We start from the raw sequence: 20835 nt of genomic DNA, 5'->3' as shown, positions 1-20835 counted from the left end.
AATCCAAAATGCCAACGCGGGCCGCACAAAATGATCTGGTGGGTCGCGTGTTTGAGACCTCTGGTTAAGATGGTGTTGGTGGTACATATTGTGGTTGAAAATGAATTCCACGAACATCCATATCCAGAACGATTACCTTATCTCGCATTCGTAGCCTTCAACTCCGATAAGGCAGCATAAAAAGGCATTTATCAAATCGCAATATATAGATGTGTAGTTCGTTCCGACATGGAAAGGACATACATGTCATTGTTACTCATAGTAGTCAGCAATATCAACATAGAAACAGATAACTGCCTATACTTATTAGTGCGGAGTGGATCGACAAATTCTCTGGTCCTACTCCGATCCTGTTTTTAAATCTCTGGTCCGACCCCGGTCCGACTCTTAAGCCGGATTCTAGAAATGAAAGTGATCCGGTCCGAAAAACTACGATGATAATCATTTACTCTCGGGGTGGTATTGAATATTGATTGACACAGTGCAAATAGGAAATTAAAAACTCATAGATCAAGCCCAACCCTTATCTGAAGTAATTATGCCAACTTGGACTTAACATGTAGTTTATTTCCACGAACGTTTCATTTTTGACTATTGATTCGAGGATGGAAAGGCGTAAGTCTGTCCTATTCTTAGTAAAAGTACTCATCCGGCTCCGATCCGACTCCGGCCAAAATGAGAAAATCCGGTCGGATATCCAATCCGGCTCCGGTCCATGACCCGCTCTAATACTTATATTCGTGCAGGTATTTCTTATGTCCGTGCATTTAGGCTGGTATCCGTTGATCGTAATTAATTGTTTAGGACTAGTAATAAGTGCAAATCATTATTTCCTCGTGTGCCTTACTGTCGTGTTTATAACACGAATACCATGTAATCTGCCCGACTGACGTCTATCTGCTCTCTGAATAGGTAATCGTATCGCTCTCTCGTGTGGTAGTGTTGTTGAAGATGAAACGCATTCAATTCGTATTGGATGGTTGTCGTATATGTTCACGTTCAGTTTATTTACTGCTCAGCTGGGGCATGGAACGTAACAGTGTTGACGGTGGTCGTGAACGAGCACTAATTTTCTCAAGGGCATCTCACAAAATATATGCAAGTACGTAGTGTATAAATGCTTATTGACTCTCGTACAGTCAGTTTTTTCCTTTTATTATACTGGCGTAGGGTGTTTTGTGATGTGATTGATCGCATATATCACATGGATAATAATTCATCCATGTACATTACTTGTGGTTAGTTGTATTCAATCTAACGCACTAGAACTAGATAGGCTACTTTTCAATATGGGAGAAAAGGCAGGCACCTTCAAGACCAGGTTTGACTATATCCTCAACATGGTTGGATTGATGGTCGGTTTCAGCAACATTTGGAGATTTCCGTACGTGTGTTACAAACACGGAGGAGGTGAGATAAGCATCTACGACACATGCAGGCGAGATTGATTGCACCTGCCACTTTTCCTTCATTAAGAGATCCATCAACAGTGATGATCATCATTGTTGAATTCTTGATTTCAATTAACAATCATTATTACTTGATTGCTGATTTGATTGCCTCGACGAGCCTTCGTTTTCTCTTCGAGTAGACCAGTGATTCCCAAACTGGGGGGCGCGCACCCCTTGGAGGGCGAGAAAGAAACTGATGGGGGCGCGAACCACTGATTTACCTCCAAATTCATGCTTATTTCTCGATATATATTCCTATTTTCATATTTTAGAATTCTCTCATTAACAGTTATAACCTTCCATGCCATCAAACTATCTGTTGGGGTTGCTAGCATCCCGATTGGATTGTGTGATATGGCGATAACGGGGCGCGAAATTTTTCACTATCATTAAGGGGGGCGTGTCTAAAAAAGTCTGAGAACCACTGGAGTAGACGGTTTTGCTTGGTTCAGATTATGTTAATAAAAGTCTATTGTGCGGCCATGTTATCACCCGTACACCATGTATTACAGCCAGTTCTTGTTATGTCTACTTGATTTTCCTGTTGTGCACTGCCGGTACTAAATACTACAGAGGCATGACACGTCTTTACATACATATTGTATAATTAAGATATGTGAGGTCAACTGAATCGAAAGTGTGTCGGCCATCGTGAATTTATCAAAGATTTGAACTGAATCTATTTTATATATCGTATCGCAATACAGATTGCGGTTACCAAGTTGCTATCTGCGATTACTCGTAACACTCCCACCATACTGTTCAACGACCAGGCAATGTATTGGTATGACCTATCTTCCGTAACACCATACTTAACCTTGGGTAAATGATTCTTTCATCCCGTCCTGCCCTCATTCTGCATGCCCCCTGAATATATGTTTGTGAACGCACAACATCAGCCATGCATTCGGGCACCGAATCGTTGGTTTATTGGTTAAGAATGACATTAATGTTTTTTAAAGACACAATTGCCCTGCACTGCACTCAGTGGGCCAGCGCCTACATGGTTGTGACAGTGTTGGAATCAAGTCACTACCTTCGAGTCACGGGTCATCTCGAGTCATTGCAGATTTTGACTCGAGTCAAGTCAAGTCAATCTATTTTCAAAGGTGACTCGAGTCAAGTCAAGTCACTCGTTTTTTGGAGGTGACTCGAGTCGAGTCAAGTCACGAGTCAAGTCACAATTAAAGTCAAATTGAATTTTTAAAGCATGAGTGATGATTCAAAGTCATTACATTTTGCTTGCTGTGTGAAAGACAGATTAATTGATCATTTATCTTGTATCAAATAACGAATATCTAGTTCAATATACATGCAAAAAGACGTTGTATCCCTCACGCACACGTAGAACTGCTAATCAAATACGTGAGTAACTGTACAGCTACATGCTACAGTACGTTATTATCAGCCAAAATATTGAACCTAATGCGAAGCTTCGAGAAGTTGAAACAAATTGATATGGTACAATAGCCTATACACTGCCAATCTACACATCCATGAGACTATAAACTACAAAACTATATTTGTTCGATTTAAATCATACAAGAGGGTTGGTAAATGTTAACACTGCGCAACGTAAGCATTGAGCCGTCTAAGAAACAGAGACACATTGCTATTTAGATTAATGTTCTACTACTACTTTGACAACGTAAGCTGTGATCATTTAGTTTGCGGTCAATTTATTTGTGACCTAACAATGAAGGATCAGTGTAACGTAGAATCAGTGAGTGACTGGTTGCTCTCACAAGTGACACCGGCGTATCTCGAACAATCCGTACATACACAGATACAGTGATTTCTTCAACACCGTTTACTTGATGACTTGAAATTGACTCGTAAATTTTACTCCGAGTCACGAGTCAATGCACATTTTTGAAGCTCCGAGTCAAGTCAAGTCAAGTCATTTTTTCAAAGTGACTCGAGTCAAGTCAAGTCATACGAAAAAGTTGACTCGAGTCTGACTCGAGTCAAGTCATGACTCGAGTCATCCCAACACTGGGTTGTGACGTGATAGACTTGTTGCAAAATGGCCACAGAGGTATCGGCACCATAGTAGGCCTCCAATACAAAGCATTCTGAAAGCCATTTCAGCCTATAATTTATTTATATTTAGGTGCGTTCATATTTGCGTACTTGATTCTGCTCGTGTCTGTGGTATTTCCCTTGGCATCAATAGAAGCTGCTTTAGGACAGCACAGTGGGAAAAGCGTCGTTAAGATTTGGGGAATTATCCCGCTTTTTAAGGGTAAGTTGCAATGCCAACAGTGCAGTATAGTCAATAATTAGTTCTAGAGTAGCAATACGACAACTCAATTTTCTCATTCTTCGTGTACGATAATCTACATTGGAAAAACTCGGCACATAGATAACTCTACAATTAACTCCCTTCCTCGCATCCTTTCAAGACGACCTTATACGTTATGATGGGGTGTCGTTTTCCTGTTTTCTTGCTGATATGTACTTATAAACCACACCGATACATACATCCGATATGCAGAGTAAAATCGTAGAGCTATATAACACAATAATAGCAGGGACCATCATGCCAAAGGAAACTCTTCCGCATATTTTGTCGATTTGCCAAAACAACCACTGGCGTGATTTTGATTTTATACAAGACATTGACGTTGTCGCGTAACACTCTCGTGGCCTCGAATTTGATAAATCAAGTCACCCCATTGGCGAAAAACTTATTCTCCATTCCATTTCAAAATGCTGATATATTGCGCCATATGTCCGCTTTCTCAATGTTAGGAGTTTCGGGACAATGGAGTTGTATACAATTTATGTAAATTTCCACTGTGATTGTTCTCACTATAGATGGTAGCACTGTTTTTCCATGTATAGGTCTCGGCTGCACCGCTCTGTTTTTAATGGTGTACTGGTTCACGGTATTAGGGGTTCTAATGTCATGGGTGATGCGCTGGATGTGGGCTTCATTTTCATACGACGCTGTTTGGATGTCATGCAACAATACTTGGAACACGGGAGGTTGCATATCGGTTGTGGATAACAATTCTATGGTATATTCGTGACATGTATACGCATTGCATGGTGTGATATGTTGATGACCGCTTTGAATTAGTGCAGATGGTGATGTCGTCCAGTTCAGGATCTTCGAACGTGTCGCTTGTTTACCGGTCTTCAGTGGAAGAGTATTTCAAGTATATATATGTTATTTCCTACATAACATAAATCGCTAGGGACGGTGAGTTCTAGTTCGGGGAGCGAATATCGGAGGTTGGCGTTCGCAAACGAACCTTGGAAGGCTCTGCGGGAGAATTGTAAAACATTAGATTCCTCCAAAATGGTTATTACACGTATACACTCATTCCCATGCAGATATTGCAAGTGTCCGTTACGAATAACGCAACAGAACAGATCTTTTATATTTGCGGCTTATATATCAGCAACCGATGAGTAGTAATCATTTGAAAACAAACTTTCAATACGTTCGACATGGTTATTTTTATCTTTGGATACTCGTCGCTAGGGTTCCGGTAAATATCAATTTGCCTCTGATTCGAAGCGATAAAATCGATCCATAATAAAAACCATGATTTTTTTGCTTTTTAGTATTATTTTTACTTAGAACAACTGAAACAACAACAACAATGAGTTTGAGACGATTGAAAATCATCTAAATCAGTGGTTCTTAACCTTGCCTCCAGCGCCCCCCAAGGGGCGATTTGGATTTTGAAGGGGGCGGAAACGCTCAGGGGGCGATATGGGGGGCGGTACGGAGGCGCTGACGAAAAATGGCTGTAGTATAGTAAAACATATCATTAACGAGTTTTCAGAGCAAATTAAGATTCGACAAAACATGTCAAATCTTGAAATTTTTCGGCGATGTCTGCTACAAATATGTTCTCCCAAAAATTACACATCAATTTCTGACAATTTATACAATTTTTTCACTTTTTATTATTGGGTACCCTTTCCCCACGAAAAAATACGCATTATTTATCGAAAATAGCAATAGGCATTTCGGCGTCGGCCATTACCACACCACGAGGCACGAAGACATGAAGTTTCGGTCAATATGGGACTACGAGAAATGTGCCAAAACATGGTCAGCGAAAAAACATTTGCTGAAAAGATTTGCCCTCATGTTGACCGTAAATTCCGATATAAATATGTCTGATTGTCCAGTTTAAAAGGCCCGTGCCGAATTATCATGTCACGAAAATCTGAACCCCACAGGACAAATACCATCCATCAAAAAAATTATTTGCCATTGAAGAAATACCAATTTTGAATCGTGTGCTTATTTTAGTTTATTGCATTTATACGATTTCAATATCTTTTGACTATTATAGCCAGCGGATAATAGGTCACAAAATAACAACCTGCAACGAAGTAATTGTACCAATGGGCTCGCCCGAATATATTTAATTATTATTTACGTGCCCTACATTTTCCAAGGCAACAGATCATTCAATGTTACCGGTGAATCTTATTACGTGGGCTGAGAGGATAGGAAATGATAGCGATATATATATATGCAATTACCAATGTTCCTGACCGATTCATTCATCCGTTATAAAAAACTTTTGCGCCTAGGCGACCAGGCCACATATTACTTTGCTCAACATCGAAATCATGCGATGCGGGGGTAATGGGGAAAGCTCCACATAAGTTTGGTTTATCACCCTATCGGGGCCCAAGACCAACGTTTTTTTTTCGGGGGAAAACGAATTGCTGTTATGATCCGTCCTTTTACCCATTGTTTTTATCAGTCTTTAAATTATGGGGTGGGGGGCGCTAGAGCACTGAAAGCTTTGAAAGGGGGCGCTGGATGAAAAAAGGTTAAGAACCACTGATCTAAATGAAGGTGCGGCGGCAAATCTCATCAACTGAATAATTCGAGGCTCTGAATCTTCATCTGCGTACTGGAAAATATTCAACCCAGCAGAGAAATGTTGGTGTCTAGGATTGTCCGATATCTGTTCTAGTACCAAGCCGACATGTTGCGTCAAATCAGCAGCATCCGTAACGGGTACATCGTCAGTAGCATCTTCATCATGAGCATAGCTGTTGATGTCTGGAGTGGTCTCTGCCAGCAAGGCGTTGATTTTTCTCATCGCCTTTTCCACTTTGCCAGTTCCAGAGTCAGTATCCATGAAGTGATCTTTCACTCGAAGCATAACTTCAAGATTTGTTTGTGTTAGGCGATTGCGACTCTTGGTTGCAGTTGCTGCCGCAGATGACCAAAGCCTCTCACAAGACGTAGCATGTGGAACGCACGAAAGAACAGTCCTGGCGAGTTTTGAAAGTTCCGGAGAAACAACAGCTAAATCCTTCCAGAATAATGCCGGCGGTGCCGTTAAAAACGGTACCCAGATGGTGGATTCTGCATCAAAAACTCCTAAAAAAAATCAGGGTAATATCAGAAACGTGCAGTGATAGGTGTGCAGTGTGCACTGGTAGACTCACCCTCTTTACAATCATAGTCGAACCAGTGTTTGATGAGGTTAGAAGCAGATTCATCATTGAAGCTTGGTTCTATTATTGAAAATATTTTTTTGGCCAGATCCCGAACAAGCCTTTTGCCAGTCATGTTCAAGCCACAGCCTCTAACTCGGGGATCTAGAACCCAGGCCACTAGATGATGGTCCTCGACATAGTTTTCTGTTCTTCGTTGCATCTTTGATAAAACCAGACTCTTCTCATCAGCATCCAGAGCGGTAGTCTTTTTTATCTCAAGCTTGAGCCACATCCAGCCTGATAGGATTAGCCCAGCGGAAGTATTGTCCAATTCTGAGATGACTGTAAAAATGCAAGATTTACGATTCAAACATATCACCTGTTAACTCTGAGTTAAACGTTGGGGAGTAAAAAGAACTACAATTCTTGTTGTTTCCATTAAGAATCAAGATGTTCAAATTGATCATGTATTGTGGTGTAGCGGTAATATCAGTTTATCATCAAGGAATGCAAATTATTTACAATATAATTTGAATGAAGTAGCGTAGTTATGATTGCCACTGTCGAGCAGTCGTCTCGTTACTTTTTGCTCAGAGTGTTGTTCAACTGCCGCAATATGAAGTTTTTCAGCAACTAAACAGTAATGACATAATACGGCTTGAGTAAACCATAGATCGCTTTAGTATCTGCATAAAATTTCTTATCACGGTATAGTGCGATCATTTATCCCCCATACCCGTTGCCCCGAAGACAACCAAACCTTACCCTAGCCCCAAACCTATGCTATCTACAATACCCCAGCCATAATTGCATGATGATACGTAACATTATAACCCTAATTATTGACGCCATAAGCTTAGACATGTTCATGGGGAACACTAGCTATTGATAATCTGGCGCTTGTGCATGGAAAACCGTAACTCGTACTTTTTAAAGGAAAAAGAGGGCCTATTCCATAGGTGTAAGTGTAATTTTCACCGACCTATCTGGTGTCATGGGGGCGCACTATAGCCTATGACGACAGCGTGATGCAAATGATCGCATGATCGAAGGCTTCATATGATTCATATTTCCGACTGTTAATCACCGAGCATATGGATATTTTTTCACAAGAGCTTCCCTCATTTTAGATTAACAATCCACCTAATATTAGCCAATCTCCAGGGCATCAGAATTGCGCCAATTTTCGCTTTGCAGATCTAAATTATACACTAACAGGTTGCGGCATTATGCTACTCAGATAGTCAATTCATATTTACCATTATATACAATAATAGGACATTCAGAAACTCTATTTTGCGTTATTCGCTATACACTACATACATGGATACACGGTACTATATAACCATACAATAAATCACTTTATTCCATCAATTTTAATAATACTCTGTGATTGATTCCTAGCCCCAAATCACTTATGGATCGGGAATTGACTATATAATCCCAATTCGAGCATTGCTATTATATTTGTCTTCACGTTTAGCAGTGAACTAAATGTATCGACGATACATTCCTATCAATTCACCCTTTGGTCTGGATGTATAGAACATTTGCGAGTCAAATCATTTTATATAGAATCTCATTACGTTCGTAGCAATCCTATTCAGACGTTTGTCCTATCGCATGACCTACCTAGACGGCCATCACTCTCCCCCCACTTTTTTAAAAGGGTAGGCTATTTTATATAATTCCCTAATATACTACGCATTTGTTTAATAGTATTGGCGTCGTCATTAAGATCAGGTTGTTGGAAGGGCGCTTTTGACAGCAATACGGATTGCTTACGAAGTTCTTCCAATTCCAATCTAACCTCTATATCCGATTCATTTTGCAACACATATTCCGTTATTGGACCATCGAATACCTTTCGCGGGAAATATTTTGGCCTTTTATTTGTCGTTACAAACGAGGCAAATATTAAATCTCCACTATGAGATTTTTGATGTTTCGGCACGCCCACGTCAACATCCACTTCGGGGCCTATGGGATCGAAAAGATCTGGCGTCCTAAAACTTTTCGACCCGTCGCACTCACATTTTACACCCAATGTGACCATATTCCGTGCCTGCACTTCATCACTATTTTCAGCGCATATCCTAACGGCGCTGTGACTATTAAATTGGCACGGGTGCGACTTTACAATTTCTAACGACCTAACATTCGAAACAGCCTCGCGATTGCTGTTTTTCACGTTATCTCCTTGTTTGGCCAAAGTTTTTATTTCCCGCCCTTCACCATCATATTCTATTACGGCATGCGTCGACAATGAACACGAAACACCTATTTCGGACTGAGCCAGCTCGTGACTTGCAATTGACGGGCTCTTTAAAACCGTATCAATTGAAGGCAGCGATATAACCTTGTCTATCCAATGATATCCAATAATATTTAACGGGACATTACCACACGCAAAAGGAATTGAAACCCCATCAATTTCTATATATATCAATGACTCTACCAGTGACGATCCACCTATACCTAATATTGTCGATGTAGCCAATTACCCGCGTATAAAGCTAATTTCCTCTACGATCGTATAATGATCTGCCAAAACTTTAATTTTGTAGCTTAGTCAAATCATAGCTGTCCAATCGGGAAATAGTCTACTATTCCAGAGTACTACTCAAATAGTTTTTTTTTTATACATGCAGACATATACAACGTTGTCTCTACTTCTACTTGAGTATCAACGCTGACTATACTTTGACCGGCGTAAAATTTATTTCCTCTATCTAATCAAGTTATCCGGGCAAACTAAATAGAATTAAAGATAATAATTGTTGATGCGCCTTTATATCGACTTCAGGGGCATCAGCAGTGGACAATGTAGGCCTACGACATTTTCTAAAATACCATCAGCAACTGTATCGACATGTAACATGTATCGGAAAACAGCTATCATGCACCAAATAATCAGCCTATTACTGGGTGATATCAATATTGTTTCTTCCGCAGTAATAAATTGTTTTTTATCGATCATTTTTGGACGCTGAGAAGGTAATACTACCTGTGGTACCTTCTCTTGATCGAGGGGCGTTAAGAAAGTCCCCTGTACAATGTGATGATTTGCGTTCGCATTGAGCAACACTCTTTCTGTCATTGACCGTGGTGTCGGGTGATTTCCAGATTCCATCTTCATATCTTCTGTGACTCCGGGCGGCGACTGAAGGGACCCACACTTCGGAAGTGGTATCACTGGTTCGACTTTTGCCGGCGTCGGCATTTCGAACAGATTTGAAACTCGGCCTGTAATTTCACTTCTGGCCACTCCAGATTTTGCTTGGCTCCTTAAGACTGGTTCAAGCGAATCGGCAATATTTTTGGTACTCACTTTCCGGACGGTAGTCAAATAAGTTGTCGCTTGTTTGACGTCTCTTCTGGCTTTTTTGAATAGTTTTGCCGTCTTATGTAGAATGGACGTCACCTTTTTCACGAATTTTGTTTGATGCTGGACACGTGCTGTCAGCTGACCTTCATTAGTCCGAGTCGTTAGTTGCCGTTGTTGAGTGGTCTTCATCAGTTGAGTGTTTTTGCGAAGGGTGCGAGTGTCCTCTTTATGTTTTCGTAGCCAAAATAACTTCATGCTTGATTACCGCTCACCTCCCCACTCTTCAGAAATATGTGAAAGTCCACTCTCTTCTGAGGACGAATATTCCAGAAGCAACAATGATTACCAGGCGTCTTGAATTACAATTCCGTCGGGTGCCTCCATATGTGTTAGTAGAAATATCTTGCCTTCAATCTTGTTAGTAGGAAGATATTGTTTTGCCTGGTTCTTTTGCTTGTAATTCAATTTGGTAAATCACTGTTGCAGGGGGAGCAGTCTTCGAAGTGTATTGAACTTCCAGCGACCTCAAGGTCCAGTTTAAGATAGCATATCTATACGTACTTGACCTTGATACCTTATAACAACCAAATACTCCAATAAGTTAATTGCGCAGACGGAAATGTGGTAACTCTATGCAACGCTTGGTTAAAATTTGCATACACATCATTCATCAATTATAACACAAGGCATGGTTTAACCTATACATCATCATACACAATTAACAAACATTTTCAATACTCCAATATTAGACTTTACATTCAAGTAGCAACGTTACCATAGCAACAAACATTCGTAAAATGCATCCAACTGTTACTAAAGCATACTAAAATCGTGCACTTTAACACATATGCGATCCAGACCATATTTCAATAGCAATTCCACGTATCCTATAGTATATTTCATGTATTCAATTGACCCAGAATCAAAACATGTTCATATTCTATCGAAGGGCTCGTTACATCGTCACATTATCGTTCAAGGCTGATCAAGATTTTTTGTGTATTTGTATAATCTAGGGTATACTTATCTAGTTTTATGACGGTTCTCACAAGCAACTTGTCCTGGTTTTATAACCGTCTAACCTCGCTCAAGTGTAGGGGTCCTAGTCGCTGGGCGTGGACTAGTTATGACGCATACTAAATAATTCACACACAATCACACAATTTTCAATATACATTGATCCCAAAATGCAATAATTACTTACACATATATACGTAATCACTTTGTTAAACGTTTTTCTAGGGTGACGGAATGTGTGGATATAATATGACGCATAATATATAATACATACAATACACATCGCCAATTCACTGTAGCCTAACGCCTTTTCACTGTAAAAGTTCGCAGACACCGAAAATGGTGGAGCCATCATTATAAAGCAACTTAATATTTGCATGTATTGTACATAACAATTATAGATAAATCGGGATTAGCCACTATAGGCTAATCCTTCGCATTCGCTTCAGACACCTTTGTTACGCATAACAAGCGTGTCAGCTTTGGGTTGTATACAGGGTGGTTTTCACTAATCACCTACCTATCGGTAGTTAGTTGACCAAAACGATCACATAATTTAGTTAATGACCTTCTTCAATAAGTTTTCTGCCTAAGGCGCTATATACTCTATCGTAATTATTTTCTGGGCTTCAATACTGATACTATTCCCAGAGAACATTAGATATTGTTTCCTTATAAGGTGGGCAATCACACCTCTGTTGTTTAGCAACAACACACGTGTGCTTAAAGGCTTCTTATGGGCCGCCGTGGCAGTTAGTTTCAACTTCAACGAAAGCTGTACAGTATACACAAACACCAATCCATAATCTATACGGCTATCGCCAACAAATACATGTCATCCTCATTTTTAAAGACATGCATGTTCCTATATTGGTATATTACGGATGTCAAGGCACACAAGAATTTACAGTTCAAACATTAAATTACGCCATACACTTTTCAATTACCGTGTCTCATCTCCAATCTAATCTTTGGAGTGCAAATAAGAAAGTCAAGAACTATACATTAAAATTAGTATTTCACCATATAGGCAAATATACGATTCATAAGTGTTTACAAATTGGGAATAATGATACAGGACGAGTGGCCACTATTGCTTGACACAAATTGACACTATTGCTGCAAAAGGGTCATATAAAGACACCATAAAACAGAGTCTAATAACTCGGTTCACAAACATTATGGTATTTCGATATCTCAGCTCAACGTGGATTTTTTCTAACAAAATGACATTCAAACATTAATACAATGCGTCAAGACTGCTTATTACAACTATACACTTTTGGTAAATATTATTTTTGATTAGCCTATATCCAGATACTCGATCCTTATCCATTATGAGCTCCTAGTACTATAAAGACATATTTGATTCATTTTCGAAATATGCTCAATTTCAAATCTTCCACTTTTTACTACATTCTGACACTAGTCAACAACATCTTTACGATTAATACAACTAATCTTGCTCGCATGATGCTTCTACTGGCAAAATACGGTTCATATTGTTATCATTACATTTGCATTTTAAGATCCGACTATATACTTCTGATATCCGCTAACACTATCCTATTTCTCGAATCCAAAAAGGTCAGGAATCACCGTCCTGTTTAGATCCGCGCTAATACAATAATGACGGCGACTAACGTATTACCCTATATTTAATGTGTGACGATCAACATCTGGCCATATGTCCAAGCTTCCGGTATTTAAATTCAGCTTACTTCCTCATCGCATTACTCGGGCATTTAACTTGGTGATGTATTTTCTAGTTTATGATGTCATGGTCATCAACCTCAATTTAATTTCAATTTGGGTTTCAACAAATAAAAAAAAATTCATATAAACCTTTTGGGTTGCATCGTTATTCAACATTTTGATCAGTCCGTAGATTTTGATAATAATCCGTGATATCTCAAAACATACACAACAGTCCGTATTTTATATAGCGCCAGTTAGCCATAGTTGTTAATTGTTATTCATTCATCAGCGCACCCAAATCCTAGAATTACGGGTCCCCAAGCGATAATCGTTTGGTTATAATAACATAACTGCGACGCCACGGTTTTTCCCGCTTCTATACCGACTCGTTGTATGTCAGTCTTTATTCTACTTGCGCCAGATTATAGTTCGCCTGCAAACATATTTACATATTATATATCTATATTTGTGATCAATTTCATCGGTATTTACAATAAATTACATAACTTCACGGGGCATGACTTTATAGAACTACTAAAGTAGTATTATTACCTTTATTTCCCATTTCTACCTCAGAAGCTAACAGGTTATTATAATTTCCAACCGGTAAAAAGCAGTGTGCCCATTGATGATTTTCCGTTTATGATACGGTAGATTTTGCTTAAGCTCCGGGACGGACCCTACGGTGCTCGCTGCACTTTCACTTTCTTGTAGTTGTGGATAACGAAGTAGGCTCAAAAGATGTTGTCTAGGACTATGTGCTAAGTATCTTTCGGTTGACGCTTTGCATATTAGATATTACCACATCAAGCATAAGCAAGGGTTTTTAGATATGCAAAGAGAATTCGGTAGCAGTGCTGTAATCTGCCCATATCCTGTCAACGTATTACCATGCACATGCAGTATTCAAGCGATTACATGAATTGGATTCACTCATAATACAGTAACATGGTATCTTACCTGCGTATGAGTTTTCATTCTGCAATTTCTTTTAAATCAATACTAGCCAGTCTTCAGGATTACCGGACCACGACCTAACATCGACCTCGCCCTCCGCCACATGCCACCCCATTTTGTCGCTTGCGTCTTATATTCTCTCATTACTTTTCATTCAGTGTGCATGCCTCTTATTTACTTCGCCTAGGCTAAGGTGGGTGTCTGATCTTAATGGCTACTCCAAGTTGTTTCGACACCTTCCTATCTTTTCATTGTATCGCAGTCTTGTGATGTTTTGAAACGATGAAAATATTAATAAACCTGACTGACTAACCATTCTGATTACTTGACCCATCATATCAGCACCGCAATAAATGCAAACGGCTCTTTTGCATCGCTTTGGCATTAGAGATGCGGGAATCTCCAGATATATACTCCAAATTGAGTTTCGTTTTCGTCCTCCCACCATCGCCTTGTAAACAGCAGCACCACGGACACACCGAATCCACAGCAAAGCTCAAGAACTGGCTGATCACCGTCACCGCCTATTGCGAGCACTCTGTTGCCGCCTTGCCCTCGATTCGCTAAACCGTGCCAAAACGATGTCCGGGTTGTGTCAATATACAATGGTTGTCCAAAAAATATAATCACGCATTTTTTTAAAAATTAAAAATAAAAACCAAAAAATCATTTATATCAAAACGGTAAAATTAAAATCAAAAATCAAAGGAAAAATCCTGATTTAAATCACACTGATTTAAATCAGCCTGATATTTACCAGAACCCTACTCGTCGCGATAGCGAATGCTGCCGCTAATTATTATTGAACACTCCATTCTCACACTCGCTGCTCACTTGCTCCTGAGTTGCGCCATAGGAGTTGAAGGCGGCATTGTTGCGTCTCAATGTCAACCCCCGTAACAATGCAAAATGCGAGGAAAATTTTGGGGGTTGCAAGGCCATGAGTAGAAAAAATAGATTATCGTAATTAGTATAGCGACAGCTTTCGATTGACACCCGCTTTATCAAATTTAGCGCTCGGCATGCTAGTCAAAAATTGTCATCAAATTGCTTTTGGTCAAGTGGAAAGTATGACGTAACCCAAACGCTGTGAGTCGTTCGATCTCGCTGTGTCAACACCATTTAGGACACTATGGTCGCACTATTCATTGCTGAATTTATTACAATCACAACTACTTTAAATTTTTCAAATGCAATTACGACTATTTGAAAATGCGGAAATGGCTAGGTCTCAGCTCTGTCCAGTGGCGTGGGAGCACATGCTGCTGCCCATGGCTTTCGTTGAAAATGCCGCCCAAATTTTGAAAGAGTTTCAATCTTTTCGATTAGGTTTACTGGAAATCTCGTAGTGTTGACCTTGACTAAAAAAAGTCATCACCTCACATTTTGCCGCCACCTGGCGGCCCGCCGCCCATGGCGCAGAGCCATAAGCGCCAAATGGCTGCTATACGCCACAGTGATGCATAGAGACTTACAAAAACTTGAAATCATGGGAAATTTGATAAATACATTAAAATTATATTCGACAAAATGTTCACAGTGTATGGTAGAACCTACCAAGGTTCCCATGCGAACCAAACATGATGCGAAAAGAACGTTCGCAACATCCCTATTAGTGGCGAGATAGCGCGGTGGTATGATCCACAGCTGCAACACCACTGGGTTGCGGGTTCGAGTCCGCCCGACGCCGACTCTTGAATTCCTATCTAAGTATTGACGGTTTATCTAGGCTCCCCCTCGCCACTAGATCCGCGTAAGCGCGGTGTCTTATAAAAATTCCAGAAGTGGGCCGTGCTACAAGTCGGTAAATACGGAATCAAAAATAAAGAATATAGGCCGGGTATGAAATGACCAATGTAGTCGAAATACTATGAATATCAAAACAAACAAAAAAAACCATCACTATTTATTCAACTGTTCGCAGAGGCTTACAATAATATCCTCTAATATTGCTTTTTCTTATTTTGCTGCACAGTAATTATATACTTGGAAAGAGTGACAGTATGGAGGATTACGGTTCAATCAAGCCTGATTTGCTTCTTTGCTTGGTGATAGTGTGGGTTGCGGCGTACTTTTCTGTGTGGAAAGGTATCGAGTGGACAAGCAAAGTAATGAATCGACTGGTACGCTATGGAATCATTGCTAAATAAGGAAATTGCGTGCATTTGAAAAAGGTTGTTTACGTCACTGCTACGACGCCTATTATAATGTTGGTGGTCCTGATGGTGCGGGCAGCAACTTTGGAAGGTGCTTCATACGGGATAACGGAATATTTGAAACCGGATGTGGGCAAGCTTGCGCAAATTATGGTAATCTCTCCTTGCTATGATAAACTTATAGCCTATTATTTAAGGTAGTACGCTTCTTCAAAATAGAGCTTGATTCTGTATGATACAGATATCGATGGTTTTCTGCGTTCAGAGAGATGACAAGTGACAAATTATACACACAACGAAGGTTAAGTTTATCAGGCGCCATTGTCATTGCAAAGCTCCGAGTAAAGCTTGTATCGCACATGTATATGTCTAGCAGTGGACATGTTACTGTTCGTATGCTGTTGTCAATCCATTTTAATTCGAATAATAGTATTGGCGTGTGTGATATTGATTATGCCAGATCCTATCATGACGTAAAAATATCTATTTATTTTATGTGTGAACCGTTGAAATTATGTTAATGAAAGGTCTGGAGGGAGGCAGCTACTCAAGTAATTTTTTCTTTGGGATTATGCAGCGGCGGTCTACCTACTCTCAGCAAGTTCAACGCATACAATCATAATTATTTGAGGTGAAGGCGTTTTGAGGTTGATTTTAGAATGTTAAAAACTAGATATATCACGAAAATACATTCCAGGGACATCATCATTTTACTAATTTTGAATGCGGCTTCCAGTTTTATAGCGGGATTCGCTTGCTTCAGTGTGCTGGGACATTTAGCAGTAGAAACGGTTTGTTACTCTTTTTTTGTTTGTTGGTTTTATGTCAACTATTAATGGGCATTGTCTATAATGACTTCTTTCCGTAGCATCATGCGCAACATCAAATGCTATATATTCGTAATGATTTATTACAATTACTACAACTAAGGACATGAACTTTGCCCCACTGCACGTATACTAATCTATTAAAGTTGAATCGACTTGCCAGAAATTCACTAATATACACCGCGACGTGAGACTTCCTCGTGTGGGTACAAGATATAGATACGTTCACGTTATGTTGGTTAAAACGTGAATCAAGTCCTAGTTATTATTTTATTCGTCGTGAGATAGCGTAGATCCAGTTACGTACTATCATGTATCATCCATTCAAACAAAATACAAGTCCCGTAGATCTTCTTTCCTGTCCATATGCATATGCCCTAACGGTCTGTTAACAGTCGCTGTCCAATATCCATTGATATTTCCTATAACCTAAACTTTAAATCTACTGAAAATAAATTCTGACCCACTTTTCTGTCCTTTCCTGGCACGCCGTCACAAAATATATGTCCACTATCAACACTTTTTGTCGTTTCTTCCTACTGCTTGGGTCAGAGTCGGGACAGGGCCGCGATTTTATCTCTATCAGGGCGGTGATTTTCCTTTCACCAAGTTTCATCCTACTAACAGATTCATGTATAATCACCTGCAAATGTACATGATATTCATTTCAGAACGCAACAATTGAAGACATCGCTGCGAAGGGACCCGAACTCGTATACATAATTTATCCTACCGCCATGACACTGCTACCGGGACACCAGGTCTGGTGTCCGTTATTTTTCTTAACGATGCTTCTGATTGGTTTCGACAGTCTGGTAACGTAGCCGATGAGAATTCCGCGGTATTTGTCTTGATTTGTTATAACGTTACTTTTGTCACAGTTCGTTCACCACGAAGCTTTCGTGTGCTGCATGAACGACTTACTGCCAAGGTGGTTTCGCTTTAAATACGCTAATGAAGTATGGTTTGCAGTTACTGGATTTCTGATGATGCTGGTTGGGATGACAATGATAACGTCTGTAAGTATGGCACGAACTGCTGGCCGTATGCTGGAATTGCAATTCGTCATAATATTTTCGTTTGGTGGAAGTTACATTTCAATGGTTTAGATCTTTTAAAACTCTGTTGATACACAGTTCCTTGTGTGCACCAGTAATCTATAGTAATGCATGAGATGTGTATCGTCATAGATTTTTGTTGTTGTGATTTGGCGAAAATTTGGAGTTCCGCGAAGGCTAGTAAATGAGCGTAATTATTTTAGATGCTGCTTTCACTGCTATGTATTAATATGTAAATATGACCAGACAGTCAAATGGGGTGTGTTCATTATGCATAATGGTTTCAAGTGATTTGCGATACTGCGCAAGTGAAAATGTTTGAATGTATTTATAGCAAATATGTGCAGTCTCCCTAACCAGCGTGCATTAAATAGTATGCATCAGTATCACGGAGCATACTTTACACTATTACCAAGTAAGTATTTAAAACACTTTGCACAAATTTATTACGTTTTGAGACTGCATATATTCGGGTACTTTGGATAAAAAAAACGATTATATTATTTTTATACTTGAAATAGCCGCCTAACACGGTTGGAAACCCGTATATCTACCTATAGGCCTGAGCGGAATTGTACGAGATTCATTTTCCACTAGAGCCCTAACTGTGAAAATTTTAAAATCACTCCTGTCTCCGCAAGCGCAAGGTTAATTTTGGTTACGGTCCACTAGATATCTTTGAACTGATGTACGAGACTTTTCCACGTACATTTCACAGCAGCGATGTATAGAATTATAGATTCCTAATATTGTCGGATTATGTGAAATTCAAACCAATCATCTGACATGGATCGGGTGGATCGCATTTGATGTACCATTTAAGCTCGGATACCCTATATTCGCCTACTTGGTCTTGGGCATTCAACATGAACCAATAGCTCAAGAACCTGCACGGGAGTTCATGTATGCTAATGTATACCAATGAGACATCGGATTCAACAGGGAGGAATATACGTGCTGGAGCTGCTCAACAATTACGCAGTGACGGGTTGGTGTAGATTCTTTCTTTCGTTTTGGGAGTTTATGGCAATCGGCTGGATATACGGCACCTCCAATATGTGCGACCTAATCGAAGACATGGTTGGTTACAGACTTGGCGTCGTACGGCATTTGTTTCATTACTCGTGGAGATACATTGGACCCGGGATATGTTTGGTAACGAAAGAAACATATATAAATTTGTCTATCACAACGTTATTGCGTTTTAGGTGTTCACATTTTACTCCTTATCACTTTACCAAACTCTGAAGTACGAATCGTATGTTTACCCGGCGTGGGCAAACGCCCTGGGATGGCTGATTGCACTCATAACACCCCTGACATTTCCAGTGATTGCAGCTTGGGTTTTGTACAAAGCGGAAGGAGAATCGTTCAAGGAGGTTGAAAAGCACACAGCAACACTATATGTCTGCTGTTATCCTCATAATTTGCGTATTCTATGTTCTAGAAATTCAGAAGAGCTATCGCAAGGAAGGATATGAAAAGGCGTGTGTCGTGCCCCGAAAAGAAAGAGGAAGAAAAGGAAATGCGCGAGTCAATGCTGTAATATTCTAGACCAGTGGTCGGGAACTTATGGCTCGCGAGCCATATATGGCTCTTTTGGGCATAAGATATGGCTCTTTTCAAAATTTATGTTTTTTGTGCTTAATTTATCAAAACTGCAGCAACTTTTTATTAAACCTTCAGCACCACCAGTATAATTATTATTGTGGTAGTATAAACATGTCTTTGAGAGGTTTATACAGTTGCGTATTCAGGATTTGGGGCTTGGACCCCCTATTCAAAATCCTCAAATTGAAGTTGCTGTATCTCCGGCGACCAATCACTCCGGATTTCGATATATACCCGCCACGAAATCGTGGATTGCACGATACGTTGATTGATCAAAGAGACTATAGGAGACATGGCGACGCCTGTATCACAATGCAGTTTTCAAATACACATTTTCTTCCTGATCTACGGCGAGAAATGAACTGCCGTGGGTGGAAATGACATTCCCAAATACAGATTCAAATTACAAACAACGCCATAGCTATCCACGTTATTGATTGATAACGTATGGCTTTGTAGTCGCTGTTAAAATATAGGCGTGTTGCGCAACATTATGTTACCGCCGAATACTTTGAGAATTGAGAAGACGAATCGGAATCAGTGCGACAATTACATTCGATTAATATCAGTTATGATAAATTTCAAGATATTTACGATGAATTGCGCAACACAGGTAAGGCATGGCCCGGCGGCATGGTCCGGCCGTGCCTCACATATGCCTTACCTGACCTTTCGCTCTTTATTTTCGAACAATTTGGTAGTAAACTAAAAATGCTCAGTATCTAGTAGACAGGTGAGGCGCTGCCTCACCTGCCTCCCCTAACCCCACGTCACTGACACATCACACATTACAGTGGGTATGTAATCTATACTGCTGTATAGTGACCATGTTTGACTCCACCTACTTATGTCATCATGGGTCCTCGCATTTAAGAATAGCATCAAGACGAACCTACGATCTCGCATAATTGAAGAAACTCTCAAATTTTGTATGAACAACAATTATCAACCAGACTACAAAGCCATCAGGAATACCATGCAACACGAAAAGATGCATTTACTGTAAAAAACGTGTAGAAAGTATATTCGTGCTGTTGTCTACGTCTATTGGAAATGTAAATGTTAATTGTCTTCAGCGTCGAAAAATATCACAGGTCATTTGCAAACTTGCAAAAAAAGATCTATTTAACTCAAGTTTCGCATACTTATTACACAAATAAGACGATCAGCATGATTAGTACGAGTTTTTACAGAGGAAATACGTACAAACGACGAATCCCATGTAGTGATTTCGAATTTTCGCTAGTATGACGTCACGATTTTCCAATTGTGATGCAATAGTTGATTCACATGTATGGCTCTTTG

At 39.8% G+C, this 20835-nt stretch overlaps 2 protein-coding genes across 3 annotated transcripts in view; one reads left to right on the top strand and one right to left on the bottom strand.

Moving 5' to 3' along the window:
• Positions 1 to 10796, bottom strand: part of LOC145457976 (methyltransferase-like protein 27) — an 83957-nt gene extending 73161 nt beyond the window's left edge. For both annotated transcript variants that reach the window (XR_013921036.1, XM_080336259.1), the window contains exon 1: positions 10781 to 10796. The gene's annotated coding sequence lies outside the window, so the exon portion shown is untranslated. The remainder of the gene's footprint in view (positions 1 to 10780) is intronic.
• LOC145457973 (sodium- and chloride-dependent betaine transporter-like) lies at positions 1226 to 19619 on the top strand. The gene is made up of 13 exons (XM_080336255.1): positions 1226 to 1410; positions 3565 to 3696; positions 4299 to 4474; positions 4542 to 4615; positions 15854 to 15986; positions 16053 to 16187; positions 16562 to 16665; positions 16732 to 16825; positions 17533 to 17676; positions 17743 to 17880; positions 18862 to 19074; positions 19128 to 19298; positions 19367 to 19619. Exons 1-13 carry the CDS (start codon positions 1290 to 1292, stop codon positions 19463 to 19465), a joined length of 1734 nt encoding a protein of 577 aa, XP_080192381.1. The 5' UTR covers positions 1226 to 1289; the 3' UTR covers positions 19466 to 19619.
• The last annotated feature ends 1216 nt before the right edge of the window (positions 19620 to 20835 follow it).

This window comes from Botryllus schlosseri, chromosome 15 (genome assembly GCF_051294905.1).
Source record: "Botryllus schlosseri isolate E-star chromosome 15, Bs_hap1, whole genome shotgun sequence".
In the NCBI taxonomy this organism is placed as follows: Eukaryota; Metazoa; Chordata; class Ascidiacea; order Stolidobranchia; family Styelidae; genus Botryllus; species Botryllus schlosseri.
This window is presented reverse-complemented; position numbering and strand designations above follow the sequence as displayed.

Bases quoted from the DNA above. Each gene is read 5' to 3' on its own strand.
- LOC145457973 (XM_080336255.1), top strand. From the start codon at position 1,290: ATGGGAGAAAAGGCAGGCACCTTCAAGACCAGGTTTGACTATATCCTC. The intron at 4,616-15,853 runs GTATATATATGT...TTTGCTGCACAG, and splicing joins TCAGTGGAAGAGTATTTCAA to TAATTATATACTTGGAAAGA. The intron at 19,299-19,366 runs GTTGAAAAGCAC...TCTATGTTCTAG, and splicing joins AAGGAGAATCGTTCAAGGAG to AAATTCAGAAGAGCTATCGC.